This window comes from Homarus americanus, unplaced genomic scaffold, assembly GCF_018991925.1.
Source record: "Homarus americanus isolate GMGI-L3 unplaced genomic scaffold, GMGI_Hamer_2.0 scaffold13041, whole genome shotgun sequence".
NCBI lineage: Eukaryota > Metazoa > Arthropoda > Malacostraca > Decapoda > Nephropidae > Homarus > Homarus americanus.
In genome coordinates, this window is record NW_024749663.1 from 443,500 (window position 1) to 458,601 (window position 15,102).

At 36.6% G+C, this 15,102-nt stretch overlaps 1 protein-coding gene across 5 annotated transcripts in view; it reads left to right on the plus strand.

Moving 5' to 3' along the window:
* The window catches only part of LOC121853716 (FERM domain-containing protein 5-like), a 44,013-nt gene that overhangs the window by 12,452 nt on the left and 16,459 nt on the right, over positions 1-15,102 (plus strand). For 3 of the 5 annotated variants that reach the window (XM_042348061.1, XM_042348056.1, XM_042348058.1), the window contains exons 6-7: positions 7,489-7,500; positions 14,147-14,299. In XM_042348061.1, the coding sequence (XP_042203995.1) occupies positions 7,489-7,500; positions 14,147-14,299 (165 nt within the window). The remainder of the gene's footprint in view (positions 1-7,488; positions 7,501-14,146; positions 14,300-15,102) is intronic. The other 2 variants (XM_042348057.1, XM_042348060.1) reach the window with 1 other exon arrangement.

Consider the following 15,102-nt stretch of genomic DNA (forward strand, 5'->3'; position numbering starts at 1 on the left):
TGAGTATCTTACTTCTTGCCATAAGTCATGGCTATCCAAACACCCCAACACCGAGATCCTCAACTTGTGGTTTTCAATGTACATCACAAAGAGTGGCTTGGCTCTGCAAGGGATGATCCAGGTGGAGCTGAGGCACTCTCTTTTTCTTTACTTAATGATCTGGAACAAATAATTAAACACCCTACACGCTTTCCTGATTGACACGATCAACTTACTAACATTCTTGATCTTTGTTTTACCTCTAACCCCCTCACACTACTCATACTCAATTTCTGCTCCCTTAGGGTCTTCTGATCACAATTTTATTTCTATTAAATCGAGCTGGGCACGACCACCTCCCCCGTCCCCCTCTAAACGCCAACTATGGCACTATCGGAGGGCAAACTGGCAATCCTTGCTTGAATTCTTCTCTGACTTTCCTTGAGATGAATGCTGCTTTTTCTCACTCAGGATGCCTCGGTATGTGCTGACAGCATTGCTGGGGTTATACAAGGTGGTATGAGTGCATTTATCCCATCTTCTACCAAAAATTTTACTTTACAATCATGGATTGATTGCTCCTTTTTTCTTGCATGTAGGGGGAGAGATATAGGGCATATCAAGTTTTGAAACTATCTCCTTGTCCACTCCTCTTTCATTACTTATAGGAATCGTTGTAAGGCTATTCTTCGTAGGGCCAAGCGGAATTTTTTAAAAAGAAAGACCACTGTCCTGACTAATTCTTCTTCTAGAAAATCCTTCTGGTCCTTAACCAAAAACATCTGTAATAACTTCTGCACTCCCTCTTTGCCTCCTCTGTTCCAACCTGATAACTCTATAGACAACTCTCCCCCTGAAAAAGCCAATTGCTTTGGCACCTTATTCTCCTCTAACTCTACCTTAGACGATTTCAACTCTATCCCTCCTACTTCTGCTCCTCCTGCTGAACCTATGCACTTTCCTATAATCTCCACTCGTAGGGTTCCTGGTGTGTTATCCAAGTTGGATGTGAGTAAGGCGCATGGACCAGACGGAATACCCCCTCGTGTTCTGAGGGAGTGTGCTGAAGTTCTGGCCCCTGTGCTTGCTTGCCTCTTTTGCCTTTGCCTCAAAACCCAAACTTATCCTTCTTCTTGGAAGCATGCCTTAGTTCAATACATCCCGAAGAAGGGTAACCATTCCAATCCCTCTAACTATCATCCCATTGCCCTAACTTCATTCCTCTCTAAGATTTTCGAAACTGTCCTGAACTCTCATTTTCTCCGTCACCTGGAACGCCTTTCTCTTTTGTCGGATCACCAGTATGAGTTTTGCCAAGCAAGATCTACTGGTGATCTGCTCTCCTACTGCACCCATTTTTGTTCATCCTCACTTAGGGATTATGGGGAAACTTTCGTCGTGGCCCTCGACATCTCCAAAGCATATGATAGGGTATGGCACAAGTCTTTGCTTTCTAAACTTCCCTCTCATGGTTTCTCTCTCTCCCACTTTGTTCTCTAATTTCTAGCTTCCTTGAGAACTGATCCTTGGGAGTTGTTGTCGAGGGATCAATCTCTCGCTCTTTCTCTACCAATAGTGGTGTCCCACAGGGTTCTGTTCTTTCACCTACTCTCTTCCTTCTTTTTATCAATGATTTACTTAACACTACAACTAATTTTGTCCATTCTTACGCAGATGATTCTACTCTTCACTCTTCTTCACATTTCCCCTTCCCCCTAATTCTCAAACTAGATCTGTTTCTAGAGCTGATATCATTACATCTATCAATGCGGATCTGTGCAGCATCACCGAATGGGGAAATAGAAACTTGGTTAAATTCAATAGTGGTAAAACATAGTATTTACCAATTTCACTTTCAAAATTAGATGATCTCCCACCAATCACATTTCAGGATGCAATCATTCTGCCAAATTCTACAATAGATATGCTAGGCCTCACCATTTCCTCTAATATGTCATGGAAGCCACACATCCTCAGCATTGCTAAAGCTGCCTCCTGAAAGCTGGGAATGCTGTACAGATGCCGTAGCTACTTCACTCCTGAGCAGTTGCTTCAAGTATATAAGGGATTCATTCGTCCTGACTTGGAGTACTGCTCTCATATCTGGGTGGCTCTTCTTCTGTTCAACTGTTAGATAGGGTGGAATCAAAGACATTTTGTCTTAACTCTCCTTCTTTATTTAATAATCTTTCTTCCCTTTCTATTTGCCGCAATATTGCTTCACTCTCTTTCTTTTACAGGTACTTTAACGGGCAATGTTCAGTGGATTTGGCATCCTGTGTACCACTGGCTCTTAACACTTGTCTTGCCCACGTGGCCCACCTTTTCTCTGTGGATGTCGGTCACGCTAGAATAACCTTCTTTCCTCAAAGCCAAACTGTGGAATGCTCTGCCTTCTTGTGTTTCCATACTCATACAATCTGTCTCACTTCAAAAAGATGGTTTTCCGGCTCCTTCGTGGTGTAGATTAATATACAGTAATCATTTTCTTTTCTATTTTTATTTTTTTTTTTCTCTTATTTTTTTGCTCCCCAGTAGTCCCCATTGTGGGTCGATGATCTGTGCCCGGGTGAGCTATTCCCCGTAATAAAACAAAAACATAAAGACCCTTTATAGTCTTCAATCACATAAATTATTCTCAGTCTGAAAAGCAGTCGTACTTAAAAAGCTTTGTTTCTGGTTAGAAAGGCTGGCATAACTTCATTTACACTTGCCAACACTTGGAGATTCATAGGGGCAGTCACCCCTTGGTAGTCTGTTTAATATTGAGGGATTTGTAGAAGGTCGTGAACCATACAATTCTTGTGGTTAGTCAGTCATTATCTTTCTCGAAGACAAGAGAATAAAACCACAAAATTTGATTTTTTCAGTCAGCCCTTATTGTATGTTTTTTTATGCTCTTCAATTTCTAATCTTTTTTACTCGTTTCTCTCTACTCCTCACCTAATTCATCAGTATCGGTATTATCAGTTATACAGAATATATTATACTTTTCATATCTTGCTTTTACTCTTCTATGTTTCAGGATGTTGTCTTATCAAATATCATGCAATCATATGGTGTATACAGGTATATTCGTAGGGTTGTATCTTAATGATTTATTTTAAAAACAATTGTGATCAATTTGTGTGATATTTCACTCCAATTGTTTCTCAAATTTTTCTTTCTTTCATGAATTCAGTGCCCATCAGTGTTTGTTTGTTTTTTGCCTTAAAACTTTATAATTCTAAGCTTATTTAACTTTATAATAGTTATTGATATAATGGACAACTTTTAAGGTTTATATTACTTCAGGTAACAGGAATTAAAAATGTCTCAAAAGTAAATGTGTAGATTTCAATAGTACAGTAAACCTTCAATTTGCTTGAATTCTGTCTCTGTGATCTTTGCATAATACATCATATGTTTTTAGACCCCAAAATGTTAAATATGAGACTTTTTATCTATAATGTGAGTTGTGGTACTAAAAGTCACAGTTAAGAGTCGTTACTCCAGCATATGCATTGGCCAGAAAATAAATACAGATAGTATACTAAACTGTGGCCATCTGGAGAAGGCATCAAGATTCTATACCATTATACCTGTACAGTACTAATATTTACATAGTGGGCTCTCTACTTTACTACTGTATACATAGTTTATTTAGTCATAAAAGCAGAAGAATATTCAAGTCATTTGCATCATTGGTAAAAATAATCTTATTCTAATTAATTAATTATTGTGTATTAAATCTTTAATAGGTATAATAGATAACAAAATACTGCCCTACATGTACAGTATGTTGGAACTATGAGGTGGGCTGCAAGCTGTATTGTTCACACACCTATGTCTAAGGGGTACACTGACATATTCATATAAATGGATGGGAAGTCTTTTTTTCCTAAAATTGATTATTATTCCTTCAATCTTTGTGCAAAACATTGACATAACTTTACTGTTTTTATTACGCTCTGGGCCATTTGTAACAACCTCATTCTTCATTACACATCTGGAAACAGTCTTGCAGCAGTAACGAATGGGTATTGTACAAAAACATAGTACTACAATATATATAAATTATGAAAAAATTAGCCCACATCGAGAAATATAGATTTGTTTAGTTTTTATAAATAAACCACTCGCTGTGTAGCTGTGTAAGTCAGGTTAAATGAATACAGTATGTTTTTCACTTATGTTTATTAGTCATATATTTCTGTTAAATATAATGTATACAGTACAGGGGGTCCCCAACTTACGTACACCCGCCGATACGAATGAGGTCCCATAAGGTCGATTATTTAAGTACAACTGGTTCGTAGTATTTACGTACGAGAACTAGTTTACGTGGTGTAGTGGCAAGGCGGAGGAGTGGGTGGGGAGTGATGTGTTGCCCAGCCACACGCCTTGAGGGAGCGTCAGTAAGCTTTACCCTCGCCACATTAGTGTACAGTCAAAGACAAAAATCATGTCGCAGTTTTGTCCGAAGATTAAATATAACTCGTGAAACATTATGAGAGCCCCCTACCACAAGGCAGAGTGCACTAAAAGTTTAGCCCTTCAGCATATGTTTTCACCAAATTTTACGACACGACTTTTGTCTTTCATTGTACGTGATCAAGTGCAAACTGTTGTTTTTCGCTTTTTAACTCTCTTTTTCTGCCCTCATCATGGCTCCCAAATGCAAACCTGATGCAAGTGATAGTAGTGCATCCAAGAAAAGGAAAAACTATTACAATGGAAGTGAAAGTTGATGTAATTAAACGTTCTGAAAATGGCAAAACACCCTCAGTCATTGGTAAAGCGTTGGGCTTCAGTCGGTCAGTGGTCGGAACAATTTTGAAAGACAAACAGAAAATTCTTGAATATGCAAAAGGATCTACATCAATGTACTCAACTGTGATGACAAAACAAAGAAGTAGATTGTTAATTAAAGGGGAAATATTGTTAGTGATATGGGTGGAAGATCAAAATCAACAGCGTCTGCCTTTAAGTCTAGCCTTGATTTAGGAAAAAGCGAGAAGCTTGCACGCTGGCTTGGAGGCTAGACGTGGTGGTGAAAGTGATGGAGAAGATTTTGTTGCTAGTAGGGGCAGGTTTAATCAGTTCAAGATAAGGGCAAATGGTGTTTGGAAAAAAACTGCCCAGTTTGTCCACGATTTCAGGGGCTTTGAAAATGATGTTGGGGAAGTGATACAGACAGTGTTAGACCTTGGAAACTAACTCCAGCTTGGTATTCGTGAGGATGATGTCACACAGTTGCTTTAGTCTCATGCTGAAGAATTAAGCAATGATGACCTGATTGAACTGCAGAAGTAAATTTTGTCAGAGGCTGTAGAGGAAGCTGAGACCCCAGAACCAAAGTGATTCATTACAAAAGAAATGGCAGATGGTTTCAGGCTGATTGAAGAAGGATTGTTTAAATTTGAATTGCAAGATACCAACACAGCAAGATTCACCAAGGTTCATGGAGATATTAATGAAAGAGATTTATGACAAAAAGGAGAAAGTTTCAGTTTAACCATCCCAATATAGCCTCTGTCACTCCTACAAATGCCCATGTCTACATACAAGCGAGTCCCAGGTTTCAATGTAAGAGTTAAACTTTAATTTTTAGTTTGCTTCACTGTATTTTGACATTCAATTAATCCTTCTTTTCTTAAATTAAGTGATTCGAGATGTATAAAAGGACTTAGGCTATGATATAGTGTACATTGGTATGTGTTCCGACTTAGGTACATTTCCGACTTAAGAACGTCCTTAGGAAAGGAACTAGTTCGTAACCTGGGGACCCCTTTTATTGTGTAATAATGAATGGGTTTGAATAATGTATAAGTGTCATACCATTAAAAAATATACTATATACTGTAAATATTTGTGAAAGGTGGGGTAGTAGGGAGTGGTAACACGTTTTATAGATCTGGGAAGTTCAGGAACGCAACCTCTTTTTCTCATAAGAAATTAAGTGTCTTGAGCAAACTTTATACCTGTACTGTATAGAAAAGGTTTTCCATAAACATTACTTCCTGCTTAAGTTGAGGGCCCACTGTATTTTATTTCTGAAGCCATTTAACCAAGAGCAAGTGTTTGATATCATAACATTTCCTTGATTTGTTTTTACTGTCACATACAGTTGGATTAAATATAACCTCTATGTGTGTGCATGAATGAGCAAAGGCTTCATTTCAAATGATTTTTGGTGAAGGATAGTCCTGCTGATGGGAAATACTAGGTTGTGTGAAGTGACAGGGAGTACCAGAGCAAAACACATGTATTACAACAGTAAGAATGAACATATGGTAGGAGAGTGTATGTGTGCATTTGCTCTTGATTTTAGCAGGAAAAGCCTTGGGAAAAAGTGACGGATGAGGCTGGGTTATGTGAAGCAGTGGGGATAAACCACTCGGAAATCTTGGTGCTGTGTTGTGGAAGGGGAAGACCATAGCAGAGCACATATGTTACACTAACAGGAAAAGAGAAATCTGCCTTCTGACTGGATTCTTATGTACAGGACTAAGTTGATGTTTGTGTTGCTTACAATGTATGCAGTGTTGAGATGAGTATTACATGAAGGTGGTGTGTGTATGAAGTGTTGGTGTTAGTATCACTGTTAGTTTTAGAGTTCAACTAGCTGCCTACTCTTGTATATGGGAGTTTTTCATCATACTGTACTTACAGAGATGACTTGAAATGGAATTTAGATGATGAATATAATTAATTTAACCAGATGTCTCTATATTTATTTGATAAGAGTATTTTAATACAGGCCTCAAGTAAATATTTTCTTTAGATTTTTAAAATATTTTGGCCAAGTTACTTAGCTATTAATGCCAGCAAAATTTGAATTTGACATTACAGTATAGTCTGGTTTTACGCGGAAGGCCATTTACACGGCACCTGTCAGAAGAGATAATTATTACTTACACAGTAAATTTCATCATGTATGCGGCAAGCAGCGAGGCGAGGTGCTGGGCGCTGACATCAGACTCGCGCCGGTGATGTCGCAGACTGTGATTGGACCACGTTTCCTTACCACCCACGCACCCCTTTTGCCGCGCGCTGTGATTGGTCTAGGCATCCTTGCCACCCCCGCCACCCACGCTCTCCGCCGCTGCGCTAGTCTCACTGTCTCCACGTATATTCACTCGTGCCCAGGAACCAGTGCTTTTTTTTCTTTCTACACAATGGCTTCCGCTGGACCCCCACCACCCCCGAGAGGCCCTGAACCACCATCATAAAATTAAGATGTTGTTTTTACTACAATGTACAGTATTGTGTCGGCGATAGCCAAAAAAAGGTGAGTCTGGCAGTCGGCCCAGTCTCTATTTCAATTAATCCCATAGGTTCTGTTATTTTATTTACGCTTTTCGCTTTATAAGCGGACTTCCATGGGTTTAATTAACTGCGTAAAACCTGACTATACTGTATAACTTCTTAATGTGTTATAAAATTACTGTATATTTTCATAGAGAAAAAATAGGTAAAACTGCCTTTTTCTCTTTTCCTATCTCATCTACCCATGCAAATTATCAGGAGATTGATACAGTAGGTATCTCTTACAAAATTAATACTAATACCATTTTGATTACTGTAGCTGTGCAGCAGATTATTTAAGTAGTTATGAAGCTTCTTATAAGTGGCTTATCTTTTAGATTTATAAGCACTTTTCTGCAAATTATTATTACTGTATGATGTTTTTTTATATAGTGGTTTATTGCTTTGTATATTGAATTACAATTTTTTATTATTACTTTTTGTTTTTGCCTTTATAAAGATATAACAAGATCTAAATCATTTTCTTACTTTTACATTTTTTTTATATAATTAGGCGTTGAGAACTTTGTGACCAGTAAGATTGCACTTAGTTAAGCAAGTTACAGTATTTAATGATTTTTGTGAAGTACATTTTAACTGGATCCCTATTAAAGGAGGCAAATTTGTACTGATGGATAATCTTTACAAGAAAATGTGATTATACAGTAATTAAAGTCTTTCTCTGTTATTTTTTCATCCATGGTGTACTGTACTAGGCAAGGCTTAGCTTGAGGACGGCTAACTTGTCAGTTGTATCACCCTCCAGACAACACTGTTATGTACACCTCCTCTTGTCCATCACACAGTTTCAAAAGAATCTAAAATGTATTTTATTGTTTGTAAATATTAAAAGTAGTAAGGATGATTTAGATGTACTGTATAATACAGTATTCTGAAAATTTTCTTGTTTCTAAGTGTTTTTTAATGTAGAAGTTAATAATGCCTAGTTGTATGCTCAGATACGGATAAAAGCTAAAGGCTTACCGAGGCAGTAGTTTTATGCATATGACGGATATGAACCCTGTTTTTACTTACAGTATTTTGAACTGGTTTTGTGGTATCTTAGTAATACAAGATACGTAGTTTATGCCTGTGCCTTCTTTTAATTTACAGCATGGCCTCCTAAGGTTAGACATAGTCCACTGTGTGTTTTCCTAGTTCCCTCACAATATCCCAGCTAGGCACAAACTCAAGTGTTTTATGTAAGGATTTTTTCTAATGAAAAATATTCCTTTATTGTACTTTCTTCAAAGTAAATTCAGATTATATTATACACTGCAGAACTGATAGAAAGTAATGCCTTAATTTTGGATAAGGTGGATATTAATATACAACAATATAATTATCATGATGAAATAAATACAAAACTGTGCTTTCTTAAGTTTATTAAAGGAAATGACTCAACAACTGTGTTTGATGCTACAAAAAATATCTTCCAATACAGCAGCATCTCTCTTAAAGTGTTGTGGTATAGAGAGTTTACAGTGTATGCCTGTTTGAATTTACAATTTGCTTGCCGTATCTTAATTACGTACACCTTCTGGCATATATCTCTTTGCCTTAGTTTTGCAGCTTATTGCATATACCATTAATTCATATTAAACATCCATCAAGTAATATGCCTGCTAATGCTAGGGGTTCTTGAACTCAGGGGAGCCCTAAACTAAACTGTCTAGGGCTAATCTGATGCTCAGTACAGCTCCCCTATGACAGCACTCTCTCTTAAAAGTGGGTCTGAGAAGCTGAAGTTGCCTTTAAAGGCAGGGAGGTAATGAGTCATGAGTTCAGTACATGTGCCTGCTCCTTCACCTTTCATCTCTGCCATGGAGCACGAAGCAGAATGATCCTATACAACGAACGGTGATCTCTTAATGAGCAACAACTGTTCCTGGCTACACTAATTTGTGGAGAAGCTAAGTGCATTTGACCTATTGACATGTATGTTCAGGAGTTTCTACACAGGGCTGTGCCATATTGTGTTGTGTAAAGATGAGAATTATTTACTTTTTTTTTTATATTGTAAGTGTTTATGTTCACTAACACTCTTAACATAAGGCCAGAGGAACACCTTTCCTTAGAGGACTAGTTGTTCATTAGATGCACAGTTGGTTTGGTTCTGGGTTTTCAGTCTGTGTGTGGAACTTTTCAGAGTTGATATACTGCAGTCTTCTATCAACTAGTGATTTATCCATACAGTATACAGTTACCCTTTGGTTATCCCGATTTTCATTATCACACCTCCATCAAAATCTGCACACCTGCTGTTATAGCGCATTTTTCAGGCCGAGAATTTCGTTATCAGGCAGTTGCCTCCAGGTGTATTGTTACCCCCTTGCTTCACCTACATCTATTGAGGATAAAATCTTTCACTTACAAATTGACAGTAACACATTTGCTGTAATCAGACATATCAAAGTTGCCTCAACAATTGCAACCCCTGTTGCAATTTCAAAGTCTGTGTCATTACTAAGGAATAACGAAGTCTCGGGTGCACTTTAAGATTGAGAGAAAACGGAGGACTCAGGCGTCCTGAAGCGATGAGAAAACGTACTCCTCAGATGGGGGACTCAAATAAAGAAAGCATAGCTACATGTTTTGTGGACTACAGTATTGAGCGTACCCTTTTCACCACTTTGTAATAAACCTAGCCATGCTTATGTGTGTTTCTAATACTTACCATAACATTATCTATATATTTAGTGGGTCTAAATGGTCGTAAAATGGGAAAATTGGGGTTGGGTCTTGGTTGCGTGGAACCAATTAGAATAAATCACATAGGTTCTGTACTTTCACTGTCACGTTTTTCGTTATCACGCACTCGGCGCGGTCCCAATTAGGCGTGATAACCAAGGGATGACTGTACTGTACAGTACAATATATTCTTTTTTGAGGGCGTTGCATAGACATCATTGCTGGTACAGGTACCAATATTTCTTTAATTTTTTTTTTAGTTCCCAGCATTATATAATTTTTAAATATTTTGTTTAAGGATCTATTATGGAAAAGAATTTATTGAGGATCATTATGGTACTAAATTCATCTCTCCTACACTATTAGAACAGATGCTGTGAATAAACACTTTTGTGCTAACCGTTAATATTTTTGCTCTTGCCCGCAGTCTAAATGTAATGGGAGAGTGTTTGTCCATGCGAGATGAGATACGTAGTTTAGGCTCTCAGAAAACTGTCATTATTTGAAGCATAATGTGTTGTCTAATGGTAGACCCTGCTGCTATATGGCATCACAGAAATTGTGACCCAAGTCCCAGGTTGCTGATCTGACTGACTTTATGCCTCATTTACACACAAGTGCAGGGTCGCAATTGTTTCTTTTACTTTGGCAACACAGCATATACAGTACAGTAGACTGTATCTCACTCTTGATCTGATTTTTTTTTCCATTTCTGTATTTATTTATGGTGCAATTTATTTATGCTTTTTTCCCCCCACCTCAGGCCCCTATGTGGGTTGGTGACCTGTGCCCAGGTGGGCTAATCCTCTTAAAAAAAAAGTAGACTCATCACTCACACCCCCACTCACGCAGTCACTAAGCCAGTTGCCTGATTATCAAATTTAATCTCATTTACCATATATCTCGGCCTAAAAGGCTACGGGGTGTATAAGACGACCCCCAAAATTTCCATTTAAAAAGTAGGTTTTGAGCTCTATTTGCTGTATAAGACCGGTACCTCAAATGTGACACTTGCCATTGGGAGCTTACTGACCCAGTAGTCCTTTACCAACCATCCCACTGACCAGTGCTGTTTACACATCCTTGGTTATTTAAAATAAGACCAATTCACTTCAAGCAATGGCATCAAATGTTACCGGCTGGTGTAGTGTAAACACTAATGACGTCACTTAAGCATCTGTTATTTAACTGGAACTAATGTCGGTGTCAAGTAAAATTTTTTCATTTACTTGAAATGGATTTACCGATTTATTTGTTTATTTATTTATTTATAATATACTGTAATATATTAAACACACTGCAAGTATTTTCTTTAATTTATAAACCTGCTTCCTGACAAAGGGAGGCTATACCCGGTAGGTGAAGTTTACCTGATACATTTTTGGTTGCATCATCATTAAGGATCAAACTCCGAATCAGATGACGTGACTTCGGCTTCTTCATTCTCATCCTAAATTTAGCATGAAGAAAACTACCACTGTCGGTAGTTTCAAGAATTATCGCAGTCATTTACTGAATATTCTTTGTAAAAAAATGAATTTTAAATGAATTATTTATAGGAGATAAGTATTATGATCAGTAAATATACCGGTATGTATTACTGGCCACTTGGGACACAAAGACGGGCTAAAAAATAGCTCTATCTCCCCCTCTTACAGTGGCCAATGGGAAGCATCTTGGTAATTAAATTTTGTTTGTTTATTTTCATTGTTTGTCTAATTTATCATGTTGTATCAAAGTAATATTACTAAAAGTTATGTAGGCAGCTACCAAACAGGGAGATACTACCTCCTGGGAAGATATTGAAAGCCTAATGTATTGTCTAATGGTAGACCCTGCTTCTATATGGCATCGCGAAAATTGTGACCAAGTCCCAGGTTGCTGATCTGACTTTCTGCCTCATTTACACACAATTGCAGTTTCAATTGTTTCTCTTACTTTAACAACACAACATACATGCGTTTATTACCGGGGTATGTTGTTATTTTACGGTATGTTAGGTTTATAATACATTTTTATTATTTTAATATACCGGTAATCTTATTTTTAATCCAGCTTCCCTAACATAAGTTTCAGTATAAAATAATTAGTGGTAGGACAGTGTGAGTGTTTTACGATATTCTCCATCACCACTCTTGACACGCTAAACCACAATATGTAAGAGGTAAGAATTTTATACCTGGTATTTAAGACGACCCCTAATTTTGGGCTGATTTTTGTAAGGTTCAATTTCCGTCTTATAGGCCGTGATATACGGTACTAATTTTCTGTGAGTGGAAAATTAAGAAAAATCTATGCTCTTAAAATTCATATTTATTATACTGTAAATTATTTTGTAAAATAGATTTTTGGTTAACAAGCCCTTTACTGTGCTGCAACATTTGTATTGTATCCTTCATAAGATTTTAGTAATTTATAAGCTAAATATTTGAAATCTCTTAATTTGATTTAATTTTTTGTCATAGTTTAGTCATATACAGTAGTGATTTTCTCTTTTCTTATAGAATGATGAATTTTAAACAAGTAACACTGCATTACATACACTCCTTAGTAGTTTCTTTAAAGATATTGTCAATTTTACATCTGAAGAAAATATCTGTAATTTTTTTGTATTTCATTGACTTATTTTTTTTTAATATCAAATATGCAAAAGGTGTTTGAAGAGTAAAAAAACCAACAACCCATAATGTGTTACATGGTGACAGCATTCCTACCAACCACCATTTGTCACAGTGATTGCACTGAAAGGGTTAAGTCAATAATCCTTGAATTTGCTGTATATCACTGTTCATTGTGTGTAGCTACTAGATTCTGTAACTAAAAACATAATAAGGCTATTAGGTTCTCAGCCAAGTTGAGTATCTTGTGCATGCAATCTGTAGGTTATTACATTATTCCCACAAGAGCTATCTGTAATGTATGTCCTTCAGAAGGCAGCCGAGACATGCGAGTCTTTTTTCGGGATTCCACTACAACTTTGGACAGTGTGGCACCTAGAGACATACAGTATAGTATGTTCATTGGGTAGTAATCTTGTTCCTATTTTGGGGTGCATACAGTAGTTACATTAACACTTGGAACTTAAAATATAGTGTAGTTGTCTATTTCTTCCCCTTCTAGCTAGCTTTTAGACATTGAGTTGCCTGAGCCAGGCATGAGGCTGTAAGTGAAGTATCAATCCTGAAATCCCAAAATTTCATTCATAACAGTGCTTTTATCAGATGATGTAGATTCCCTCTTGCCTCCCTCTTAGGGCTGTTTAGGTTAGCTGGAACTGATGTGGTTGACCTTACAATGGCACAGTGTGGCCATGCCAGTAAGGATCATAGAGTGCAATAGTGTTTGTGTGACTGACAGACACTATTTTCAGCTGTTAATGGTAATTGCTTTATCTATCAGGTCTTTTTCTTTTTTCAATACAGTCCCTGGATATGACTGGAAAGCAAAAACTAATTCTCAAATTCCACTGGGATTTCAGGATCAATCCCTCATTTGTATAGTTATCTTAATTTTCATACTTTTTCATCCAAATGATTGTTCATTTATTCAACTTTGATAGGTTTGGATTGAAGATCGTGAGGTAATATTGTAGGCTATAATAAAGTCTTTAATATGGGTGCAGTAGATCTGTAGGAAAATACTTAAGCAGTTCATGCTCCTTTTACAGTATCAGTGTTTATTTCCAGTATGCCTTAGTAAATGCCATTATGAAGTAGATGCAATGTAGGTTTATTAGATGATAAGATGCAAGCTATGAACTAAAAATAAAAGTTTAGATCTCTCATTTGGAACAGCATGCAAAATGCTGATCAGACTCATTTTGTTTTAAGCAAGGCTGCACACCCATATCTTTTCTAGTTAATGATTATTGATTAGATATCATCAGTCCAATACAGACTTTGTCAATTAGGAATTCAAAACAAGTCACAAAAGTCTTGTCCTCTATTTTAGGCTGAAAGTATAAATTTTCATGCTTGAAATACAGTACTATAGTACATCATCTTACTTCATGACCATTCAAACCAATATGAAGTGGTACAGTTTATGATTCATTACTTTTGACTAATCAAAGATTTTCATTGAAAGGTGAGTTGCTTTTACACAGACACACACACACATGTATATATAAATTTGTGCATTATATGGTTTACTTTTAAATTTTAATTGAAAAACTTGCCATTACCAGGATCATCGGGGAAGTCAACTTTATCTTGGTCTAAACCACACCGGAGTCTTGACGTTTCAGGGCTCCCGCAAGACACATCACTTTCGTTGGGCAGATGTCCAGAAGTTGAACTATGAGGGCAAGATGTTCATTGTGCATCTCATGTTTGCTGAGGTACAGGTTGCTTTGAAACATAAATCATATGACTTGTTACTGTATATTCAGTCCTTTATTTAGAGTTAGAATCATGCTTGAGTATTTTGCAATTTAATTATTAAATCATTCATGTTACTAGTTCAGTTAATAACAGTAGAACTTAATTTTTACAGATATTTCTTTTTTATTTTTTAAATTAATGTAGTACTGTACTGTACTTTATTATGAAATGAGGGAATTTGGTTATTAAGTTATTGTTATGAAATGAGGGATATTGTCTATTGTGTGATAGGAATGTAGAAGTTTTTGTTATGATTAGAAATAAAGAGAAATTCAGTATCAATTTAGTACAAGTAGTGATAGATTGAGTATAATATGGAGTGCAGGGGTTCAATAAATTTGGAAAATGATGCAAGACGAATACAGTGTATCACTTAGAAGAGTAGGAATAGTGAATATATATAGGGAAATTGAAGGTAAAACATAAGCATGAAATTAAGAGTTTGCATGTTAACAGAAATATCTGAGGTTTGGTGTGAGAAAATGTGATAAAGCTTTCAAGCTATACAGCCAGAAAGGGTCTGTATTATGTAGATAGGGAGGTAGATTTGTATTTACAAATAATTGGTTTGAATAACTAAATGCTATTTATGAGATGTGGTACTTTGATAATTTCAAATAAATTAAAGAATTATAGACTGATATTACTGTGCACCGTTAAAATTACATCCAGAAGAAGTCAGTTTGTTTGGGGAATAAAGTATTTTATTTGCATTTGTATGCAATAAATATCTTTCTTTGTGTGTCTTGAATCATGTATT